We start from the raw sequence: 24,868 nt of genomic DNA, 5'->3' as shown, positions 1-24,868 counted from the left end.
TTCTTTCCTTTTTGGTTATACAAGTCAAGTAACACTCTACAAATTGTCACTCAGAACTCTGGTCTGTTAGCCATTGTCCCAAAGCCCTGCAAACCGAGCACCCTGACTCCCACTCTAGTCTCACTGCCCATGTCCACCTCGCCTCTGACATTTAAGTAATGATAACATGGCCTCTGCCATTCTGGAATCCCATGCACGCCCCGTTTCATGACGGCATTTCCTACTGTCATCCCTGCCTGCAGGGGGCGGTCGTCACTGAGCTTGTGGAAATTGCGGTGCCCCCTCCCCACCGCAGTCTTTGTTGCCTGCGTGAAGGCAGTGGCCTGGGAACTTAGGTGGTTCTTCAGACTCACATAATGAATCCATTCTAACAGTCACACCTCTTGGAACTTTCTAAGCCTTTCCTTAATCATATAGCACAGCAGTTCCACCATCTCCACCTCGCTGGTATGCCAGACTCACATTCAAAGCCCAGCAGCCATCCCAGCAGTAATATTAGGACCAGCTTCTGGTGTCCTTCACCTCACAGGGACAGGCTCCCATGATAATAAACTCTCCATCATCCTGCCTCCACCTCCATCCCCGGCTTGCTACCCTCAGGATCCACTGGCACACACTCCCTTTTGGTTCCTGACAGTAGCATACTAGCTAGGTTCTGTAATCCCCTCAGTGTCTGGGTACTTTCTCCCTGACAGAGGTTGTATTTCTCTGCTCAGACTATGTTGAGACAGGACCAGTTCCTTGTTTGGAGAATAAGGGTGTTGGAAGAACATCTTGAGGAGGTCAAGCATCCTCGGGTGTCGGTCTCACTAAAGGTATCGGCAGGCTTTTCAGGAAAGGAAGTACGAGCTGCTCCTACCAGCCCCACACTCGCGGGATCCTGGTGTTCAGCATTTGCAGGATCATCTACCCTGTTTACCCTGCCTTGTCCTACTCTTGTTATTGAGGCTGCAACTTTGATACGTAATGGTCAAGACTGAGTATTTTATTTCCTTTGCAGCTCAGCCTGCCTTACAATAGACCTGTGCCTGTTTTATGTAGTTTTCTCTCTGCTACAGGAGAGAAGCTCTCGTTAACGCACATCAAAGGCCCGTGGGCTTTCAGTATACCTTGAGCTGATTGTTGTCGTTCAGTTTCTCAGTCATGTCTGACTCCTTGTGACCCCATGGACTGCAGCACGCCAGTCTTTCCTGTCCTTCACTATCTCCTGGAGCTTGCTCAAACTCGAGTCCATGGAGTCAATGATGCCATCCAACCATCTCATCCTGTCACCCCCCTTTTCCTCCTGCCCTCAACCTTGAGCTGATAGTTGACTTAAACCTGTCATTGCCCCCCCGCCCCCCAAGCCCCACGGGTTTCCAAAACAGTTAACAAAAGCTAGCCAGATCCAGAGGCTTTATCAGTGCCCCATTCCATCAGGTGCCACAGGTACCACATGATCCAGTATCTCATCTTCCATCTATACCTGCAGACCACAGTCTCAGTAGTAATCGTGATGCTCCTGCAAGCCAGGGTTGTCAGCACCCTGCTTACCAACAGCACATTAGCATTCTATTGACAGTGCTGTGAGACAGAAGTCCATCATGTGTCTCTTTGGGCTAAGATCCAGGTGGCATCAGGCCTGGTTCCTCATCAGGGGAGCACCCACTGGTTTTACCTGCTCGTAGAGGTGGCCCATATGCCTTGGCTCGTGATCTTTCCCCATCTTCAAAGTTAGGAACAGGCCATCTCTTTGGTCATCCTTTTATAGTCACATCTCATTCTGACTACAGCCCAGAAAGGTTCTCTGCTTTTAAGGGACTCTGTGATTATGTCGGGCCTATCCGGACAATCTAGGCTATCTCCCCATTGCAAGGTCCTCAGTCTTGATCACTTCTGGTTTTGTCATGTAAGGTCACATATTCATAGGTTCCCAGAGGCAGAGATCTTTGGCTGGGGGGCAGAAACCATTCTGCCTACTACAAATAGCAGTGGGGTTTTTGCCTTGACTGTTGGTAAACCAGCTCCAACCATCTATCCTGAGGGTCAGGCTGTTCTGGGTACCAACTGTTATTAGCCTGGCTTCTCCAAAAGAACAGAGCCTGAGACAGAGGCTTCCATGTAAGTCATTTATTTGGGAAATGTTCCTACAATGCAGAAATGAAATATAAAAGAGGCAAGCCAATAAAAGGACGTGTTGCCAAATTGGCTGAAGTGAAGTGAAGTGAAAGTCTCTCAGTCATGTCCGACTCTTTGTGACCCCATGGACTGTATAGTCCATGGAATCCTCTAGACCAGAATACCGGAGTGGGTAGCCTTTCCCTTCTCCACGGGATCTTCTCAACCCGGGGACTGAACCCAGGTCTCCCATATCGCGGGAGGATTCTTTACCAGCTGAGCCACAAGGGAAGTCCAAGAACACTGGAGTAGGTAGCCTATCCCTTCTCCAGGGGATCTTTCCGACCCAGGATTGAACCAGGGTCTCCTGCATTGCAGGCGGATTCTTTACCAAGTGAGCTATCAGGCGACTGGAGTTCAGCAGAGGAACTACCAGTCTGGAAGGCTTCCCTGCCCAGGCGAGGGAGAGGAGGACGCATTTATCGACCAGCAAGTAAGGGTCCACTCTTGTCAAGAGTGGCCCTGTGGGAACTTAACTTCTCTGTACTTCTGGGCCATGAAATTATGAGTTCCAATGACCTCTGTGTGGACTTTATATCACAGTAAGACCAAAACGAGGGGTGTGCAGCAGGAATCCCAAGAGAGGTACCATCATGTTCTGAGATCCTGGTCAGAGACCGCGTGGACACAGCAGTCACAGACGTGACTGCTGGAGAAGGCAGGGCAGAGAGGCCTGAGGTGGGGCCCACAGATCGGAGGCTCTGAGGCTGCAGTAAGCGAAGTGAAAGTGTTAGTCGCTCAGTCATGTCCGACTCCCTGTGACCCCATGGTCTGTGGCCTGCCAGGCTCCTCTGTCCATGGAATTCTCCAGGCAAGAATACTGAAGTGGGTAGCCCTTCCCTTCTCCAGGGGACCTTCCTGACCCAGGGACTGAACCTGGGTCTCCTGCACTGCAGTTAGATTCTGTACCCTCTGAGCCATCAGGGACGCCCAGGGTGGAATAAACTTGGCATATTTGAGGAGCAGAGAAAGCGCGGCAATGAAAACATGGGAGGCCTTAGTGATACTGAATAGGCAGGGGCCAGATGCCTCAGTACTTGACAAGTTTAAATAAGGAAGTCTGATATGTAGGGTGAGAAGTGCTTACTACTCAGGTAGTCCAGGCAGCCTTCAGGGAGGAAGCAGATCTTGAACAGAGATACCCAAAGGTCAATAAGGCTTTGCTGAGATGAAGTGGAGGTGCTAGTTTAATAGCATGCAGAAAGAGCTGGAGGCAAAAGGAAGCTTTAGTTCAAAACTTTCATTATTTTTTACTCTAGATGCCTACACAGTAATGAAATAGGACAAAGAAAAGGTGAATTCTTTGTTTTGCACTTCTACACATTTAAAATGAAAAGTACATTTTTTGTTGTAAGCTAGACCCCTGATAATATATAAACTTCCTGAAGCTTGGTATTCATAATCTTCAGCACCATAGTATTGACTTTGTACTAGTTTGAGGGGGGAAAAAAAACCCACAGGTCAATTATTTCTTTCTCCCACTAACTAGGAAAAAAATAGGAACTTCTAATTTAATTAAGAGTGGTTGCTAGAAATATTAAAGAACGTGTTTGCTTTTATATGAAGATTACATAGCTCTAAATTATTTAAAGATCCTGTTACATTCCTTGGTCTCTCCACTTCTACTTTAGTGTGTCAGGACATTTCAAACAGCAAACAAGAGATGAAGGGTTTCAACCAAGTCCCAGGAGGATCAGAAGTAGCAGTCTGCATCTGTTTGAGTTCTGTCTAGCATTCATCTTCAATGTACCCATCACTATTCATGAAATAAACAAAATCCAGAAGGTAAAAAAAATAAATAACTGCAAAAACTCCAAAAAGGAGAAGGGGAAGGATAGAATTCTCAGTCATATTAATTAGGATCTTAGACTTTGCAGAATTAGGATCTAGAATTCCTAGAACTGCAGGATTCGAGAACACAGGCCTTATCTTCTAAATCACCCAGAGAAATTGGGAGGCTGGCCCAGAAAATAAAATGATTACTAAGTATTGAATCTAGACATGACAGCATGATAAAATAATTGATCAGTACTAGAAAATATTCTGATTTAATTCCTGGTTCACATAACCCTAAAAGTTGATAGTGATCGAGATTATCTCATCCAATATTACTGCCAATGTAAAAATTCTCTCTATAAAACATCTGGGAGAACACCAGCAACCTGAGACACTCAGGGTGGAGGCTCTAGTTGGTAGCAGGCAGTTCTATACTGGATATAAAATCTGCTTTTAATGTTTAATTGCCAACCCTTAATCTTTGTTGTTAGGAAAACACAGTAACTCTCTTCACAACTATTTGTGGCAAAATGTACACATGTTAATTTGGGAGTTAATTTCTTTGTTTGAAGTATAAGAATAATAAACTATCAGTGTATGTTCCTCCATACTAGACAAATTGCTCCTTGAAGGCAAAACCATCTATCTTGTAAATCTTTTTTTCTGACGTAAGTGATGTAAGTAGAGTACCCTGCTTATATCAGGTTTACAAATTTTGGTGAAAGAGTTAGTGAATCAGTGAACTGAAGTGAAATGGATGCCTGCATTTAAAAATAGCCTATTAGCTGCTTTCTTGCCTAAACTGTTAGTTCAGGAGGGGAAAAAAAAGAATACTCAAGTATCTGAAATATTTCTCTAAAACTTTATTCAAAGTTATCCACCTCACTGTTAATAAGGTGTACAATGTATGTTCTGTGCCAGTATTACTAGGCCTGCCCATTGCCGGCAATGGACTTTGAGAAAACCCATTTCCTGACACCCCAAAAGTTAAATTACTCTTTTCAAAACATACTGAACTCCCGATACTTGCAAAAAGTATTACATGCACCATTTCCCCATCAATCTTTAAATCTGAACTTACATTATTAATCTACATCAGTGTATGTTAAAATGAAGTCATTTCAACAAAGCATGACTGTACAAATCAAATCACCACTAGTCAATATTAAGAGTATTTTACAAACACTACATTACGTATTACCTTGCAATCTGAAACATTACATTTCATATTTGTGTAAGTTTATTTTAGATAACTGAAACTTCACAGAATTCAATGGCAAATAAAGTTTAAAAAATTTAATTCTGTACATTAGTTCCAACTATCTCTATTTTACAATCTATAAGGCTCATGTCATAGTTCAGCACCAGAAAGATCTAAGAAACTGTCGAACCAGTCTTCTTATTCATTCTAAGTGATAGTTTGTTATTGTTGTTATTTTTAAGGTAAAAGTCTGAGAAAACGCTTTATATATCCTACTTCCAGACCTTGAGAAGTGGAATACTTTTTGGCTGGTCACACTATGTAAAAAACTTGAGTTGAATCTTTTAATTTTCACTGAACAGATACAAAAACAAAAAAGGAAAGGAATACTTACAACATGAATTTAGGCTGTCAGTCTTTAAAGTTGGATTTATAATACTGAACCATTAGAAATAACTTCACAATGCCCTGTCCCCATCCTCCTTTTTGTTTTAAATTTCTGAAAGGCAGCCAGAAAAATGTTTTATTTATTCCTCAAAATAAGGTACAAGGGAAGGATCACAGCCACAAGCTTTCTCATACACAGCTCCAATAACATCTCAAGGCTCTTCCACAAAATACACTTTGAACTGAGTCAGGAGCAGACCTAGGGAGCAGATCCATAGCCCTCAAAGGTACCATGTTTTCTATACCAGAGTCTGCTCAGTGCTGGCATCCCTCTGTTCAGAGGTCATGACAGTAACTCATCACTGCTGGCCTGGATTTAAAGCAACAGTTTCCAGAACCAGTGTTACCGTCCCAACTCCTCCCTCTCTTGAGGATTCACAAATTCTAGAAAAAGAGTGTGTTTGTCTTGTCATTTTCAAACCGGGTTTGTGCATATTACATTAAAACCACACATTCCCTAAACTAAAAACTTTTTTTTCAAAAACCACAGGAACCTTCAGGAATCTTGTTTGTTCAAAGTATAAAATTCTTACATGTTTAAAAAAATTAAAATCGGAGACTAGTACCACTGCTTTCCTCGCCAGAAGTGCACGATTTCAGGCTACATTTAGAAACTAAGCTTCATGCATACACATGGCCAGAGAGGTATGAAGTCTTACAGAGCCCTTAACATCCATCATTCGGGTACAGCAAGCACTGGCTAGGCCACAACAGGAAGCATGTTAGCAAACTGAGCAAAGAGACTTTCTCAAGAACACAACAGTTTTCCAGGCTCCATGTCAGTCACGTAAAAATTTAAGCAACATGTAATCTTTTAAAATTGACCCCAGATGTCCCGTTCCCCCAACCGTTCCCATACGCTCCCCCAAGCCCCCTGAAGTCCTCCACCTCACAGAAATATCTTAATGCTCCCCATTACTGATGACAGCTGCTTCAGGTTCTGCTGCTGTTGCAGGGAGTCTTGGCACTTTCTTAGCAGGGCTTGGAATATGCTAAAAACAAAAGAAAAAAAATGTGGTTGCCTCTTAAGAGTTTTTTTCCCCCAGGAAGAATCATGTTGCTAACCAAAGTTCTAATAGGAAAAGGGCAGCTCTGGAGAGGCTTATGCTAAATATATATTCTATAGAACTTTTCATGGAGGGAGCAAAAATGTCCATTCTTTTACCTTATGGTGAACGTATGATACGATTACCCCTATAGCAAGGGATAGGAGGGCCACGGAGATCTATCTACCATACCCAGTATTTCCCTTGTTATATCTTGCCTTTGATTTCAAACACTCGTGGCTTGATCTGCTACCTCAAAAAGCAAGACTACGCATTTAGCACATTTGTGCTGAGTGGATAAAATAAATAACCTCCAAGTTTTTAAAGTCTGTAGTTTGAAGCCTGGCTTGGTCAAGTCATTTAACTTCCTTCAGCTTCATCTCTAAAATGGGTACAGTAGCGTTTACCTCAAGGGGGTTTTTCTAAGGGTTTACGTAGAAAACCTAAAAAGTGACTAGCATGTAATAGGAATTCCAGTCATAGCAATTACTATTCCTTCTTGACACCTGGAGATAGATTAGACAATGGCCTGAGAGAAGGGATGTGAGGGGCTTAACACCCAGCCCTTGCTTCATCTCTCACCAAGACACAAACTACAAGTGAGCCCTCAGTTTTGCTTTAAACTTTGGTATTGCTAAAAAAATTAAAAAAAACCTAGTACTTACTGTGCACTAAAAAAAATACTAATAACTGCAAAGCACTGCATACAACTGGAAAATGGCACAGTTGGAACCCACTCCCAAAGCCCAGGTTCTGAATCACCCTGATTTATTGACATTCCTTTAAGTGGATAAATCTCAGTGAGGTCACCTCAGTCAGGAGGTCTGGGGATGGAGATTTTCTCATCCAATCAAAGCCCAATCAAAGCCCAAGACCAAACCCAATGAGCTTTACTCACCTCGGCTGTACTGCTCGAGTGCACAAGACCTACTCCCTCATCCAAAGTGTCGTCGTTCAGCAAGGGGCGCCGAGCGTAAGTTCTCCTGTGTTTTTCGTCTACTCGAACCAGGTACCAAGTTCCTTCAAAGAGGGACTCTATGGAACTCTGGGGAATGTAGTTGGCTAAAGGAAAGGCAGAGGATATGAAAAAGGAGTTATAATGTATAACTCATCTGGTAACAAAACAGCCCTCCAGTAGGCTCCTGGGTGTATATTAACAATTTAATGCTTTTACCCAAGTGATGAGTGTCCTCTCGGAGCTTCATGTTTTCAGCAAAAATATCTGGTGCCACACAAGTTCTTGAGTCAAGCCTTGACTTAAGATCACATATGCTTGCTACTATTTTATCAAGAGCAGACCCTAAAATAGCAAGTAATTGCAACATTAAAACACTAAAAATAGTATACATATCCCAAAGCCTGAACAGAATGCTGCCAAAGGGAAAAAACAACTTTTCATTTCTTTCAGAACTACAGGCTATTGTTTAGTTAAAAGATAAGATGTTATTTATTTGATGTGGCTTCCTATGAGCCTTGACTAGACATTTGTTCAGCCTTGGCCAGTAGACAGCTGAGGAAATAGGTGGGATGTGAAACTATAAATAACTTGTCTAGAGTCAACGAACAGTTTCACAATAATGCCAAGTCCATTTTTCTCTGTATTTTTGCTCCTTCCTGCTCAGGGAGGGCACAAAAGTATCCTTAAATACAGCTAAGATCACATCCCTATAGACATTAGATAACTTAATAAACCACCAAGCCTACAAGAAATGGCCTGGTATTATTCACTCCTATGATCAGTCTCAATCATTAGTGTGAAGACTCAAAAGCTGCCCACCTTAAATAAAGACACTTCCCTTTCTCTACCTATGCTTTAAAAATGCCATAAAAGGGACTTCCTGGGTGGTCCAGTGGTTAAGAAACTGCCTTGTGATGCAGAGCAAGTGTTTGATCCCTAGTTGGAGAACTAAGATGCTACATGCCTCAGAGCAACTAGGCAGGCATGCTGCAACTACAAAGCCCAGGCACTGGGGAGTCCGTGCACACACACTACGGAGTCTGCATACCACAACTAGAGAGTCTAAGCACTGCAACTAAGACCCCATGTGGCCCAATAATAAATAAATAATTTTTTAAATGAGATAATAGATAAAAATAAAATTACTTGCCAAAGAAGGAAAAGTCAAACACTATACCATTAAAAAAAAAAATCTTTAAGCTCATTATATAGTTTTTTTTTTTTTCCTGATTTGGAAAGAAGGAAAGATATTCTGACTCAGACATAATCCTGCCATTTACCCAGTTAAAGCAGAATTTTTGGGCAGAGTGTTGAAAGAAGTAATAAAGATTAAAATGTCATAAACATCTATGGAAGAGAGTTAAGCGTTCACTTGAGAAGCCTGCTAAGTCAGCCTTACCACAGTAGGTTCTCAATACATTGTTGTTAAAAGACTCAGCGTTTACCTGGTGTGGCATCTTGTGTGACTTTGAGGGAGTAAAGAGTGGCAGCCAAACCAGAGCCGTAAGAAAACACACCAATCCTCTTTCCTGCCAGCTGCTGAGGTGAGTACCTATGTAGGAGGGAAAAAAGCTCTTAAGTTAAAGTTTAACTCATCCTACTACAGTGGGCAGAAAACCACAGCTGGAATAAACTTCATTCTAAGCCTAGGGATCTGACCTAAAGTTTTACTGTTTACAGTAAGCAGATTGAAAACAAGAGTTCTCATCTCTCTAGGAATGATGGAGTTGAGAAAAGTTATGCTCTAAAATAAACTACTTTGTCAACTGGGGATTTATGGTTCAACTGTAGGTCAAGAATAATAAGACCATGAGAACAACAGCGGGGAAAGCGAGTGTGAAATTTAGTACTCTGGGATAAATAACTATAGTCTCATTCCATATCGTCTTCAAGTCAACAGAGAATAGGCTAGAGGACCTGGAAGTAAAAGACCATTCTGTGCCACCAACATGCCTGATAGCAGATCTGGTCTCAGAAATGTAACATCCCCAGACAAGGGGACTGAAGCAGTGGAAATCTATACTTACTGAGCAAGAACAGAAGCCAGGGAGCCGTACACTGAAGACGTGTACATGTTTCCATTTTGATTTGACACAAGCAAAGATGCCTTTGTTTTCTGACTGAAGAGCTCTGAACTAGCTTTCATAAAGGCCTTTTCCACATCTCTGTCAAAGTAGGTATCTTCTAATTTAACATCCCTGAAAATTTTAGAAAAAAGATAATCTTACAGTGTCCAAAGACTCTAATCCACTACAGCTCTGTCATCACCAAACAGAATATACTACTATTTCAAGTCCATAATATTGTCTATTTAGTTAGAAGAGTCACATTCATAGGAGCCAAGTGTTAAACAGTTAAAAAATACTCTATCAGATGGAGAAGGGACACAGGAGAAACAGCAAGAGTTTAACAGGCATGGCAGGCCAGGAGGCCCAAAAAGTAGGGAAAACGGAAGGAGTATGAGAGCAGATATCAGGCGTGGCCAAGGGCAGAACGGATGTGGGCAGAGGAGAGGCAGGGAGAAGAATGAAGACGCTGCTATATAAATACAGGCACTTGAAGGGCTACATTATCAAGGTGACAACAGGAACAGATCTAAAAGGAGGAAATAAGAAAATCTGAGTAGGAAAGACTAAAGAATTCATATAGGTGAGTGACCACCTCTCTGGGACTCGGTTTCCTCACTGATTAAATAGGTTAGACAAGATGACTTCTTTTGACTCTAAAATTTTCATGTCTGCATAAATAGTGGTTTAACTAATATAAAAAAATACTCTCACATAGAAGGGAGAAAAATCGTAATTCCTCTTACCCAAAGGCTTCTAGGCCACTGTAGATACTATTTTTATCTCTGTTCTGGTCATTCAGGAAGTCATTCAGCAACATCCGAGCTAGAGATTTCTGAACCAGTTTACAATAGGGTGAGTGGAAGATCATGAAACCAAAATCATTCAAGGTGAAATCTCTATCATTTCCCTCTGAAAGAGAAATCCAAAGAGATTATGAAATCCATTTAAGCCACTAACTTTCAAAGTCTGATTTTAGAACAGGACTGGGATGTCTTTATATCTTTAAGTAGCAATAAAAAATATACTATATAATGAAATATCTCTATGGTTTAAAATTTGTGTCAAAAAGACATCCAGAAATAGAATAATATACACTATTATTGGTTTTCAAACTAAACTATCACAATCCATTAGTGGGCTGTGTAATCAATTTAGTGGATCAAGGCCAGTATTTTTTTTTAAATCTTAATAAATTAAGAGGTTGTCTTTTTGTTTGAATGAAAAAAAGTAGAGAAGAGCAAACTGTATAACTTCCAGCATAAGCAAAAAAATTTGATGACATTAGTTTCCATTTAACTACACATAACAATGCAAAGTCTATTTCTTACTGCAGATTCTAATAAATGTTAGAAAGTCACAGTACTGTTAAATACTGGTAAACAGTATATGTTACATACTTCAAGAATGCTTCTTATCTAAAGCCACTATGTTTCCTAGTATCTGTTATTGAATCTTATTTTTAACCCTCTCTCACAAACCCTATAAAGCAAACTTGGACTATGGAAAAAGCATACTTTATATAATACTGTGTGCTTTCATGGTTTTAATTCAAATACTGTCCTTCTCAGTATCTCAAGCACTTTCTCAGGGTTAAAGATAGAGATTGATGATGACACTAAAACAGCAAGTTTTAGTTCACAGAAGTGAAGTGAAAGTCGCCCAGTTGTGTCCAACTCTTTGTGACCCCATGGACTATACATACAGTCCATGGAATTCTCCAGGCCAGAATACTGGAGCAGGTAGCCTTTGCCTTCTCCAAGGGATCTTCCCAACCCAGGGATCAAACCCAGGTCTCCCACATTGCAGGAGGATTGTTTACCTGCTGAGCCACTAGGGAAGCCCATGAATTCACAGGTCAAGTACAAAAAGACTATGTGGGGAGGCGGGGGTCACTTTGGTAATTTATTTTCATTCATTTTCTCCAGATCACAGTTGCAAACTAAAATTTGCAACTGTCTACCTCTCTCAGAATATGTACCAGATTCAAGTTACTTTCTTTTATCTTACTTTTGATATTCTTACTGGGTTAAGTCATCCTAAGTATTTTTACAGAAATAAACTTCATTTGCAAAGTTTACCTGTCCTCTTAAATTACATGTTACCAGAAACTGTGGGAAAACTATGCTATTTGGTGGGTGAGGATGCAATGGTTAAAGGAAAACACTAAAGAAGGGTGCCCACGAAGCAGTTTCTCACTAAAGACAGTGAGTACGTTACACTGCCCTCAACAGATAGCAAAACCAAGGAAAATTGATAAAGCCCACCTTTCTGCCACCGGGCACGGATCTTCTTGCGGTAGACAGAATAGCAGCGGTCTAATGCACTGAGGTAGCACTGTATGGACAATTTTCCATCTACTATAGGATATTCAGAAAGCATATCAGGCTTGTAAAAGTCATAGGCATGTTGCATATGTGTCCCACGAAGTCCTAGTAGAACAAAAAAGGAAGAGGTCCATGTAACTCTGCTTCCTGATGTATGCTAGTAAGCAAATTGCATTATCTGGTAACTTTTCTTAAATCTAATCAACTCATCACTTGCAGAATAGAAATCACAAGGTGAAACGAGTATGTAATTGAAGTGAAACATAACAATATCCATGGACAGGCCTAAGCTTCTTGATATACAACATTTTATGCAAGTTTCATACACCTAACTGGGAGATCACAATTGCTCTGAATTGAAAACAAATTACTATATGACTATGGGCAAGTTACTTCTCCCAGTTGTTAGCAACCCTACTTAAACCCATTTTACTCCTCTGTAAAATGGGGATGACACCACTTATGTCATAGGATTGCTATGAAGACTAAATATGATAATACACATAAAGCTCTTAGCAGGTAGTGCCTGCATTTAATGAACACCAAGTACAAGCTTCTAATTTTTAAATTTCTCAGCATATTGTACAAATAAAAAAAATACTTCCCACTCACCTCGTTCAAAAATTAAAGGTGCATTAGGCCCAATTAGCATAGCAACGGCTCCAACTCCACCTGTAGGTCTGGCATTTCCTGTGGCATATACAGCAATATCCCCTGCAACTACCAGGGCATACCGTCCTGAAGAATATTATTTGTTAGTATACAAGAAGGTGACTGACACCCTATCATACATACAAACTGAAAGTACTGTGTTTCCCCAGAATGTATCATATATTCCCAGCTTTGGTAAAGAAAAAAAAAAATATTCTGACTAAATTTTGATAGATCATTTTATCCTACATGATAAAGAGAACTAATTTGTAAATCAAATAAGTTGAAAGTCATAGCTATTTTTCTGAACATGTTCAAACAAGCATAACTGGTAAAAGTCTGCAAATGGTATTTGGGCCTATTCATCCTCAAGGAGAGTTTCTTTGGAAAAATATGCAACATACCATCCCAAGAGCTGGACTCAATCCAATTAACAGCATTGAAGACAGCGGCTGTGCCTCCATAGCATGCATTAGTTGTGTCTATTCCTTCTATATCGGTATTCCCAGACTCCTCAAAGAGCTGCATCAAATTCGTCTTCACTGACTTTGATTTGTCAATGATTGTCTCCGTTCCAACTTCTAGCCTCCCAATGCAGTCATAAGAAAGGCTATTTCTCTCCATAAGATTCTGGACCACAGTCATGCACAGAGAGTTGATATCTTCTCTATCTGTGCAGAAGCCCATCTTGGCCTGGCCCAAGCCAATAGTATACTTTCCAGCATCTACACCATCGTATTTTTCCAACTCTGCTTGATCAACATATTGAGAAGGAAAATAGATCTCAAGGGCAACAATTCCCACATCTTTGGGCCAGCAGGCTTCTGCATTCAAAGGAAGTGACCCAGGCATGGTGAAAGAACTTTAGAAAGAAAAATAAAAAAAAAAACAAAACATTGTTTTAGATTATAGGTTGTAGACTGTCAAGTTCAAACTTGAGAAATCAACATTGATATTAATTTCTAAATTTAGTATATTCTTAGGACAGTCAATTTTAATATGTGGAGGTAGCAATGATAGTATGAGCAAGAGTTATTGACTCTATTATTATTTAAAGTTATCATCTTTTAGAAAGACTTACAGGTTATTCAAAACTAGGTATCTTTAGATTGATGGGGAGGGAGGTGGGAGGGGGAATCAGGATGGGGAGCACATGTAAATCCATGGCTGATTCATGTCAATGTATGGCAAAAACCACTACAATACTGTAAAGTAATTAGCCTCCAACTAGTAAAAATAAGTGAAAAAAAAATATGATTATTAGAGGTAAAGAAAACTGAAATAAGACTCATCTATGTTGTAAAGAACTATAAGATAAAATGAGAATTTAGTAACATGGCCCACAGATCAGAACTCAAGTATCTGATCTATTCCCGGCCACTCAAAAAGTTTAAGTCATTCATTCATTTCCATATATGGATTATTCACAGCTATTGACTTTATGGGACTTTAAATACTCACAGTTTTAGTTAAACTAACATACTAAACTAAACCTGTTACATACTAACAGTTTTAATTAGATCAAACAGTATTGCATTCTTTATTGATCTAAACAATCCAAATATGTAGAAAAGCCACACTGTCAAGTCTGCCATGGCACTCTATTCAAGGCCCCTGCAGTTAAAATCTCAGCCTTCCAAAGTAACCCCCACCCCCACCCCACCATCTAGAACCCAAATGATTACAATTTAAAGCAAAGACAAGTTCCCGGACCCATAACAGGTCAAAAGTCAATATTCTGTACTTTCCACAGCTAGTGTACAGGTGATAAATGATCATGAGATCACAAGATTATCATTTAGCTTCTACATCAGGCAAAACAACACAACTGATCCAAATCTGAAAACTGGTACCATAACCCACATATTATTTGCATGGCATCTTAGACAACACCTCTTAAAATAATCCCTTTTTTTAAAAAAATTGCCTTTAAAAGTTGCATTGTTGCCACACCAACGTTCAGTAGTGTTTAGATTTATTCACCAACAGTGCAAAGAAAATGTGCTAGCCACTCAAGAGTGTTGCTATGACCTATGGGCAAGTCACATAACCTGTCAGAGCCTCCATTTCTTTAGAGGTTAGGTTCAATTAGAAGCAGAGAAATTACTCGAGATGTTTCTAACAAGGAGGAGGATTTTAATATAGGGAAATGGTTACCCCTCTGTTGGCCCGGCTACAGGAGCAAATGGGGGGAAGACAGTCAATATTTGGACCCCATGAGCGCCCACTCCCACTGAGGCTGCACCCCGGCTGCTGAAAGCCAAAGCCCCACACTCTCGCTGCTGCTGCCACCAACAAAAGCCACATCCTGTATTTATGTCATTTTTCTTCTGCCAGTCTGCCAACACAGGTGGAGCACTGGCGATAATGAAATCACAGGCTGCTGCCATAGTGAGTTGTTAATTGTTGAAATCTTGAGAAAATATCTCAAGCAGAGATGCTGTCCTTAAATCACGAGATCTACCCTTAGCCTTAGGTTATCAAGATATGAGTGTATTAAAGCCTGAAAAATAAGCACCTGGAAACATAGTCACAGAATCTTAAGTTAAAGGCCTTAAGGGACACCAGTTGAATCTTCCTTCTAAATATAAGAATCTTATTTATATTTTTTCATCCATCCAAACAATGACAACATGTTAAATGCCAAACATTCGGGATAAGTTTTATAGGAGGTAACCCTTGCCCTTTCAAATATTCACTGTCTGGTGGGATAGGAAGCTACAAATATAACAATAAACAAGTGAAACAACAGAGACATTCCAGTCTCATTCTGTTAGAACTACCTAACCCAACCAGGGAAGGAACGAGAAGAAAGGCTTCTTGGTTACTGGGGCCTGACCCGAGTCTTAGGAATGAGTCGGAATAATCAGTAAAGCTCTGCAGAAGCAGATGGTAGTAGTTTTCACAGGATGGACAACATAAACAAAGGCACACCACAAGGAACCATGAAAAGTTATACTAATTTACCGAAGTGAAATGTGAGCCCAATGAGTAGATCAGGCAAGTAGTGAGTGGGTCAGGAGAGCCAGCTAAGGGTTGAGTCATAAAGGTTCTGGCATGTGATGTTAGCGAGCTTCAGCATCATCATGAAGGCAGTAAGAAGCCATCAAAAGAGTTTTAAACAACATGGTTATATTAATGTTCAGATCAGTCTTTTTCCAATTCTGGGATCAATTTAGTGAGTGTCAAACAACATCTTTTAAAAACAAACAAAATATCAGATTGCACAGCACATGGTAAATGCCAAGAATTTTTCACGAAAATTTTGTTTTAATTATTCATACATATCCTGGGATGCAATACAACGTGGATTCCTTACTGAGGGTCACAGCCAGAAAAGTGTGAGTCTCCATTTTACACAGTCACTGGTGCTACGTGGAGAATGGATCCGAGTTAGGAAGTTGATATGGAAGCCCAATGAGATATAGGTCGTGAAACAGAGTAATTACTACATGAAGAGAAAAGGAGCAACTTCAGAAAATTTTGGAAACAAAAAAATGGCAGACATTGTGATTGACCAGATGGTAGGAAAAGGATGAAATATTTAGGGTAGATAACTCCCAGACTTCTAACCTCCACTGTTGTAGTTCTTGACAGGATCACTCACTGTTAAGATACACTAAAGTGAGCAGAGAACCACCTCTCCACTTTGTCCCATCTCTTCCCTCTTATAGGCAAACCCATCGATTTTACGATAATCTAAACTCGGCTACACTGAGGTTGAAATGAAGACCTAAAGAGACTAATGTGTCACAAGGCATATTCTAAGTTTATAATAAAATATGTTTAAGTCATCTGCATAGTCCACAGAAAAAAACTAGTGTTAAAAACAAAAAGCAGTCCATATACTTATAAAAAGAACCCCTCCTATATGCTACCCTTTAAATCACCAAAACAGAGGCGGTAGGATTAACCACTTTTCCAGCCTTTCCCACAAGGTTACCCTTTACATTCTTTTCAACTCTTCAAACTGCTCTAAACATGATGAGGACAGTATAATTTTCCCTGCCTGGTCCAATAGCTTGCAGTGCTATTGGAAATAAAGTGGAAAAATACATATACTCTTCTGAAGATGTGAACCAGTTTACGCCATAAAGCAAAGCTCTAATTCCAGAATTAATCTATGTTTATCATAATCAAACCAGCTCTGATTAGTTCTTATTATATGGTACTTACTAAATAAGGTATAACTCTATTATTAAGTCTCCTAGAGTTAAACAAGTGACTTGTTTCACTTCGGGGGAAAAAAAAATGTACCTAAATTAACCCATACCCATCAAAGTGAATCATGAAGTAAATCATGACTGACTTTGGTGTGGAAAATTTTTTATATTGTCTAATTCAGTCAACATTGCTCATTCTCTGAGGATTTTTGATAGCCAAAGTATTTTTGTTACATCCTTGGTAAAAGTTAGTGAAGTGAAAGCCGCTCAGTCGTGTCTAACTCTTTGCGACCCCATGGACTATACAGTCCATGGAATTCTCCAGGCCAGAATACTGGAGTGGGTAGCCTTTCCCTTCTCCAGGGGATCCTCCCAACCCAGGGATCGATCCCAGGTCTCCCACATTGCAGGTGGATTCTTTACCAGCTGAGCCACAAGGGAAGCCTTGGTAAAACAACATCTAATTTTAAAATATTTACCTTTTGGTTGAAACTGAGGGAGAGTGAGAAAAGTAGAAAGAGAGGAATATTAAATCAGAAAGTAAACTGGCTTCGTGGCATTTAAAACAACAAAAAGATTGATATAGTTTCTGGTCTAAAATCTTTACTTTATTAAGTGTGTACTCTTATGTCGTCCTCTCAAATGTCTTCTGATATAGGCCAGACATAAACTAGAGAAAGAAAAAAAGACCAGCTAAAGATCTGAGATTTTCAATAAAAAGACATAAATTTTCATTTAAAATTTCTTCTTTACAAGGGAGGAGAAAAATACACTTTTACCACAGAACTCTGTGAACCTTCCAAAGCTATCTTCCAACAAAGACCAAAAGAAGACTCAATCTGTCCTAAAGTGAAAGCTCACCCCCTCTGGTGGACAGGAGGAGCTCCAGGTCCCACCTTCCTTGTGAACAATTTGTTAACGCTTCCTGCCTAGGAGGACACAAGACGGACGGATACGATCCCCTGAGAATCTGTTAAGTTTGTGAATGACAGACAGATGGGAAAAGAAAAAGGAAAAAAAAAAAGGCAAAAAAGCAGGGAAATCAGCTAAGGATGCTGATATAAGGGCAAACCTAACTCCTCAGGGCCCATCAGGGAGGGACTTCGGCTTCAGTTCCCAGGACCATGATGCCAGCCTCCTAGCTGAGCTCTCTGCCTCCATCCTTCCCCTGTCCTAGGATCATCCTTCTAAAATGCACATCTGACCTTTGATAAGATGCTATTTAAAACTATTCCAAGCCTCTTCCTTGCATTGCACAAGGAGCTTCTGGAAAGCAAGAAGTGTTACCTTGTTCGTCTTTGTGTCCCTAGTCTCCAGCCCAATGCTTGGCATAGGCTAGAAGCTGGATGTTGAATAAATGAAATTCTACTAGCCTTCTAACCTAAAATTAGTAACAACCATAAGAAATCATAAAGCTGAAGCATAAAAAAGCAGAATCATAAGAGGCGCTCCATGGTTACAGAAGAAAGCAATAGCTGCAAATAATTAGATTATTGGTTCAAACACATTTATAACTACTGTCCAGTCTCACAATTGTATACATTCATCTGTAACCCAGATGGATATCTTTTGAGGCTGTAATTCAACATGCACTATTGGTACACGTGCATACCTGTGACTGTTTCTGATTAAGCAGTTTATAGGATTACATTTTATTCTCTACATTTTTTTCCTCTTATGAGCGAACACTAATTTTGAAAATTAGTTTCTAGATTTTAAACATTAGTCTAATAAACACAAAATTAGTCTTCTGAAGCATTATGGCATTAATCAATATTTAAAAGATAAAATAAAATTCTATAATGGGTTTTAAGAATGTGTAGTGCACACAATGGTTATTTGTCCTAGCATAAAAATTAAAAATGCCCCCTTCCATTAGAGAGGAAAACTCTCCTTTAGCAGCATGACAGGATGCCATACCTGTGTGAGGGATAAAGAACTGCAGTCTCCAGGTCTGTCACTCTGTTTCCTCCTTCAGGCACTAGGAATTTCAAATAAGAACCTCTTTTAAAGTCATATATCAAATAATGACTCCAATTCAAAGCAAGTTAAAATAAACATTTCCTGATCCAATTACATTATAGAGAACAGAATTTGACTTTGCTTAAGGAAAAATAAAGAAATGGTACTTAAAGATTGTAAAACTTTTCTCTCCTTATTTTATTAGCTCTTACAGTGGTAGTTTCAGTCCTGGTAATAAGTTGATACATGTAGTTCATATGTCTGATTCAGGCTTTAAACCAAGTATGATGCTGGGAGAGTTGTAATCTTCTTTACTAAAGTAAGAGTTTTCAAGAATTGGGGGAGAGGAATGTAAGTTGTACTAGGCTAACAAATCTATGGAGTAAAGAGACTTACACATTCAAGAGCTTGCCCCGCACTTAGGAGCTTGAGACTTTAATGACAGTCTGTGCTTTTCTGAGCTTCAATTTCCTCATCTGTAAAATGGAGCTAATACCTGCCCTCCCGGTTCATTGTAAAGGATGCTTGAGAAGATAAAATTTGTAAAAAATATAAAGCACCAATACACTGATTATTATCTTCTTAGTATTTTTCAAACAAAAACAAATCTTTCTAGCAAGAGCTAATTGCCTTCATTTATTTAATCTTATGCTCCTGGTTTTCAACATGGTCACTTTCACCTACCCCAACCTTTTAGAAAGTGATTTTCCTCTTAGAGCTTGGGTTAAAAAGGTAGATATTTGATATCAAGACCGAGGATCATTAAGCTTTATCATCATTTAAATTATGTGGAAACAAAATGGAAGGTGACCTTGGAGCATTTTCCTCTGTCCATTTACTTTGAAAGGTTGTTACTTGGAACAGTTCCTGTTGCACGCAAACACAATTACCTTTGGTCTCTATTTAATTGTTGGCGAATACAGCATCTGCCCTTGCCTGATTAACTGGAGAGTACTCTCAGATGCTATTCAGTAAAGCTCTACTGCTTTCACATAATTAGATCATTTAAGAGCTTATAGACTTAGTTCCTTTTACTTCATTAATCTCCCCCCACCTTAAATAGATTCTGAGTTTTATCCGAAAAGATAAGACTACTGTATTCCAAAAACCTGATGACAGGATAACATATACAATGAGAAAAGAACTAATTTTGTGTTCTTGATTACCTCAAATTATGCTTTTGTAATCTGCAAATTAAGCATTCCATGGAGACTAGTGGGGGGGGGGGGCATGATTCCCTCTTCTCTGAAAAATGTTGAAACTATTTAAATAACACAATATTTCTTCTTGAAACCACGTATGTATATGCATTTGACACTACTTTAATCAAGGGAATTTCTCCTGAACTGCCAATATTCCTTCTTTCAATTTTTATTATTTACATCAGGGAGGGAGCTTAGGTGGGAAGGCATAGAGCCAGCAGCAGAGAGAAGGGAGGGAGTGAACTCAGTGCACAAGAGAAAGCGAGGAAAGACACAGAAGATTAAAGATCCGGACGGAACTGCTAAGCTACTCAAGTTCTCAGGAGAAATAGAGGCCTGGAGTCGACAGGAAATGGAGGTCACAAATGCCTCTTTGGGAAACAATCAATCTGAAAGGGACCTCCCCCCAACCCCGCAGCTTTCCATTCTCTTCTGCAGCTGCTAGGAGGCTTCTCTACCTGGACAAAAACAGCAGTGCCAAAGGCTCAAGCAGGTCATCAGCTTATTTCTAACAGGTCTTTTCAGAGCAAGCGATAGAGGCAAGTGGTATGGCTCAGGAGGCAGTTAATGAATCATAGGCATTTTGAGTTTGGCAGAGATCTCTGAAGGTGGAAAAGGAACTGGCAAACCACTCCAGTATTCTTGCCTGGAGAATCCCATGGACAGAAGGTCTGAAGGGCTGCACTCCATGGGTTCACAAAAAGTTGGACACGACTTGAGTGACTAACACACACACACACACAGACACACCCCTGAAAAATGATGAGACTGCCTAGGGCCAACCAACTTTCTCCTGGGGTTTATTCAGTGTTCTGAATTCCTCCTCTGGCCCCCTTGTTAGCACGGATTCAAAGAGGTGGTCAGAGAAGTTCACCCAGTACATACTCTGGTACACAATAAACCACACGCAGTTACCTGCTGATCCTTTTCACCATTACAGGAAAGAAATCCAGGAATCCTTTTTAACTGAGAATGAGCTGGCAACGTTTCCTCCTTAGGAGGGCCGGCAAGCAAAACTACTGTTAGGAAAGCCTTGCTCACATCTGTACAACCCTGGTCTAGTTCCCTAAGAAAAAAATACAGACACCCTGCCCCCCCTCCCCTCCAGAGGTACTGGTCTGCTTATCAGATACTCTACTCATATTTCAAGGTCCTGTTCTAGACTCCCTCTTCCAGGAAGGTTTCCTTGAGCTTTCCAATCAGGCTCTGCATTCACAATGACACTGACGACTTCACAGTCTACTGTCAGTGGAAAGCTAGTTTCTGGTAGTCTTCTTAGGCATACGGGGATACTTAGACTCCTGTTGGGAGAAGGGCTATATTTTGATTCTTTTAAAATCCCTTTGAGACGCTGGAGTAAAGGGCACACAATTGCATTTTTTGAGTGGCTGAATTTGGAGTTATAATAATTAGAGGAAAAATCTTTTAGATTCAAGTAGTTACAGCAGCAGCCCTCATTAGTGAATTCTTTTCACTATCCCTTTAAGATGAGCTGCAGCCCCGAATGGTGTCCAGAAGCTTTAAAAAAAAAAAAAAAAAAAAAAATGGCTTTTTTCTGCTGCTCTTCAAAGCAAATGGTAGGTTTCAATTATTCCTTGAAAACTGTAAGGTATTCATATGCAATCAGAAGAGAACACTTGTTGGTCTTATGTCATTCCCAAATGCACACTCCCCCAGGCCCATGCCTTCCAAAGATGAAGCCTGTAAGTTCTGAAAAACTAGCTTCTCCTCTGCTCTCACTACACGTGGTTAACAAGCAGCAAGCGGGCACTACCACAAGCCCAGCATTAGATTACTAAGAACTGAGTCCTATCGCCTTCCCATTAGATTGGGCAATATGTTTTTAATCTATACCACTGTCTTGAGAAACAAAGCATCACATTCTATGATGCTTGGTTTTTTAATAAACCCAACATAAAATTATGGCTATTTTCTTTTCCAAATGAAACTAAATAGAGATTCTGATATTTAGCCCATTAAACTCCTCCATCCACAGCCCCAATGCATCTCCCCGCATTCAGTTCTACTGGACTGCTGTTTTAAATAATGCTAGCATCCCCAGGAAACACATATTACACCAGTATCAGGGTTTTGCATTTCCCGTGAGAAAAGCTATCTAAAACGTCAATCCAAAAAAAAAAAAAAAATCTCAAAATCAATCCCTCAGTTAAGAGAAACAAGATGTAAAAGCACTCTGGAGAAATATTTTAAAAAAAAAGAAAGAAAGAAAGAAAAAAACAAAGGCCCAGGATTAGTTCAACAAATGAAGTGGACTTCTATGGCCCCAAACATAATATCCATATAACTCTCCCCATCTGAAACACCTTCTGAGAACTGGGATTATTTACTAAACTAGAACTCAACTGAACTACACTGGAACTGATTTACGTGCAAATTTACAAACTTAGGAGAGAGACCTGCAAAGTTTAGACACACAGAAAATAAAGTCTTTCTCCTTTCCCATAAGATATGCTATCCCTGCCCTCCTCATCCACACAAAAAACTAACTCAAATTTTAAAAATAAAAAAACACAGACTGCTTGGATATCTCAAGCTGCAAAGAACCCTTTGGCCCAGATACAGGGTAAGGACTTTCAGTTAGCCTTCTAACAGAAATCTGTGCGAAGAAGTCCAAACTCCACCTCAGAAGGAAAGATCTGCTTACTAGCCCTTCCTTATGTTTTAATCTTGTCATTTATCTTGCCATTGTTTTTCATAATTCATCCCTGAAATACAGCAAATGTTACTCAGCAGCGGCTAGAACATCTCAGGTGCAGCAGGTTGGCAAGAGCATCAGTCTCAGGGAAGAGCTGCTGCAGAGGTGAGCAAAGAAGCCTGTGATGCCCTAAACCAAGGCCGCGGGGCAAGTGTAACCAGCAGGGACAGCCTCACATTACCTGTTGTCCAAAACTCTCCTCCAGGGTGAGTCAGCGTAATCCCTTCTCTACCACTGGCCAAGGCAGTTCACACGTTTTTCAAAGACTCCATATATCGAGTTTTGAAAAGTCCTTGGTTCAATCCAAAGCCTACTGTGTGTGAAGCCCTATTGGTGCCTGCCCATTACATCATCATAACAAGCTATTAATATTAGCAGGAGGGAGATACGGACTTTCAGAATACGGAGGAGACATATATATGGGCTTAAAAAACATGGAAGCAGGAAGGTGGGAGGCAGGAACCTGTGATATTGGAAGCAAGCACAGACCGAAGCAGTCAAGAGTTTGAAGTAGTCAGCCAGGTTAAACCACGGTTGTGATGCTTTCTCGCACCTGAGCTAGGGACGAAGAGCAACGCTGCCCACCTCCCTTCCTCCCAGTCACTCTCTTTAAGTACCAAGACGACACACCCCCTGTCAACCTACAAGGCTCCAAGTGTGATCCTCCGCATCCTTCGGCGTCCACCCTGAAGCCAAGGCGCCGGAAACACCTTAGCAGGCCAGCTCCTTTCTCGTCCCCCTCATGTACCCACCCCCATCCCCTCAAGGTGGTCACAGTCACTCCCCTGGCACCTCCAGCTCCTGACTATGTCATCAGAAGCCTACCCCTTAATACCCTCTCTCCTTCTTCCCTCTGCGACTCGCCTGCCCACATTAATGCCCCCGCCCTCCAGGACCCACCGCGGTCGGCCCCAGGTCCCTGGCAGGGGAAGCCCCGCACGGCCCCCGCTGCCGACGCCCTATCCTCCAGGTCCATGTCCAAACCTCAGCCCTGACCCGGACGGAGCCGGAGCTCTTTCGGGCCTAGTCAAGGACACCAATCCGCCGTGCCCTCACCCTGCCCGCGAGGCCTCAGCAGCCAGGGTCGCCTCCTCCACTCGGGACACTCACCCAAATATGACCGGGCGGTGGCCGTAGAAAGTGAACGACCAACGAAGGGACACAGCGAGATGCCTCCCCTCAGCCACTAGCTTTATAGCCGCGGACCCACCAGACTCCGGCAAGGCCGGGAGTCCGTGAGAGGTGGGACAGTGGCCCCAGCAGCCAATCGTGGCCAGCAGAGGAGCCCCGTAGTGCCCGCCCCCTAGTCCGGCTTCAACCAATCCGAAGGAAACTAGAGGAGGCACTCGCTGAGGGTTTTCCCTCGTGGCTGGAAGGGCGGGGGAAGGGGCGGGGACAAAGCCGGAGGGCCGAGAAAATGGGGTGAGAGAGTGACGTGTGGTGGCCCGAGAGCCGGCCTACCAATGACAGAGCGGCGAGACACGGCGAGAGCCAACGGGAGCGGAGTGAGAGGTTCTCCGGCCAATTGAAGCTCAGCGAGAGGAGATGAGAACCAATGAGGCCTCCGCGTCCCACCACTGGGGAGAGATGGTCCAGTGTGGGAGGCAAGTTGGTCCCTGCTGGAGAGTCCGCCAGGTTGCCTAGCAACCAGAGCTACGATTCACCTGTAAGATTTCTAAAACACTTGATTTAAATTCAATCTTAACGTTTTCTAGTTTCCTAGAGCAGCCAGGCGTGCCCGCATTACAAGCTGGAGCAGAATACATCTCCAAGAATTTGTAAATTTATTCTAAATACCAGATTTGTAGATAATATTGTAGCCTCTATACAAACTAAACCTAAAAGCATGTTGGTTTGGGATTAGACACCAGTGAGGAAGGTAAGGGGCCTTGCCTAAGAAGGGAGTTTGTCCTAATTCTTGGATTTTTGCTAGCCCATATCATATACTCTGAGGGAAGTGACTCCACCTGGCCCATTCTCCACTGTATCTGCTGAGCTTGATATGTGGTAGTTGCCGAATAAAAGGATGTTGAAAGAAGGAAGGGGTCTCATAATTCTCAGTATAGCAAACCCACAGGATAAGCACCATCTAGTTCCCCCAGGAAATAGAGAGCAATTCAGGCTGCAGGAAAGCACTGAAACACTGGGAGAATCTAAAGGAGGATAATTATGGACTTAAGTAAGACTCTGCCTCAT

General features: G+C 41.3%; 1 protein-coding gene across 2 annotated transcripts; it reads right to left on the bottom strand.

Moving 5' to 3' along the window:
- Positions 1-4,776: 4,776 nt before the first annotated feature.
- Positions 4,777-23,934, bottom strand: HMGCS1 (3-hydroxy-3-methylglutaryl-CoA synthase 1). 2 transcript variants are annotated; one of them, XM_061129847.1, is made up of 11 exons: positions 23,783-23,934; positions 18,713-18,773; positions 13,034-13,491; positions 12,591-12,716; positions 11,919-12,083; positions 10,398-10,563; positions 9,613-9,783; positions 9,031-9,137; positions 7,802-7,927; positions 7,526-7,689; positions 4,777-6,573 (listed from the first exon to the last, which is right to left on the bottom strand). In XM_061129847.1, the coding sequence occupies exons 3-11, from the start codon at positions 13,479-13,481 to the stop codon at positions 6,484-6,486; spliced, it is 1,563 nt and encodes a 520-aa protein (XP_060985830.1). In that variant the 5' UTR covers positions 13,482-13,491; positions 18,713-18,773; positions 23,783-23,934; the 3' UTR covers positions 4,777-6,483. The 2 variants fall into 2 exon arrangements, with proteins under 2 accessions (XP_060985830.1, XP_060985831.1); XM_061129848.1 differs by lacking the exon at positions 18,713-18,773 and having other exon boundaries at positions 23,783-23,924.
- Between the last annotated feature and the right edge of the window lie 934 nt (positions 23,935-24,868).

This window comes from Dama dama, chromosome 25 (genome assembly GCF_033118175.1).
Source record: "Dama dama isolate Ldn47 chromosome 25, ASM3311817v1, whole genome shotgun sequence".
Taxonomy (NCBI): Eukaryota; Metazoa; Chordata; class Mammalia; order Artiodactyla; family Cervidae; genus Dama; species Dama dama.
Note: the sequence above shows the minus strand (reverse complement) of the source record. Positions and strands in the feature narration are given on the sequence as shown.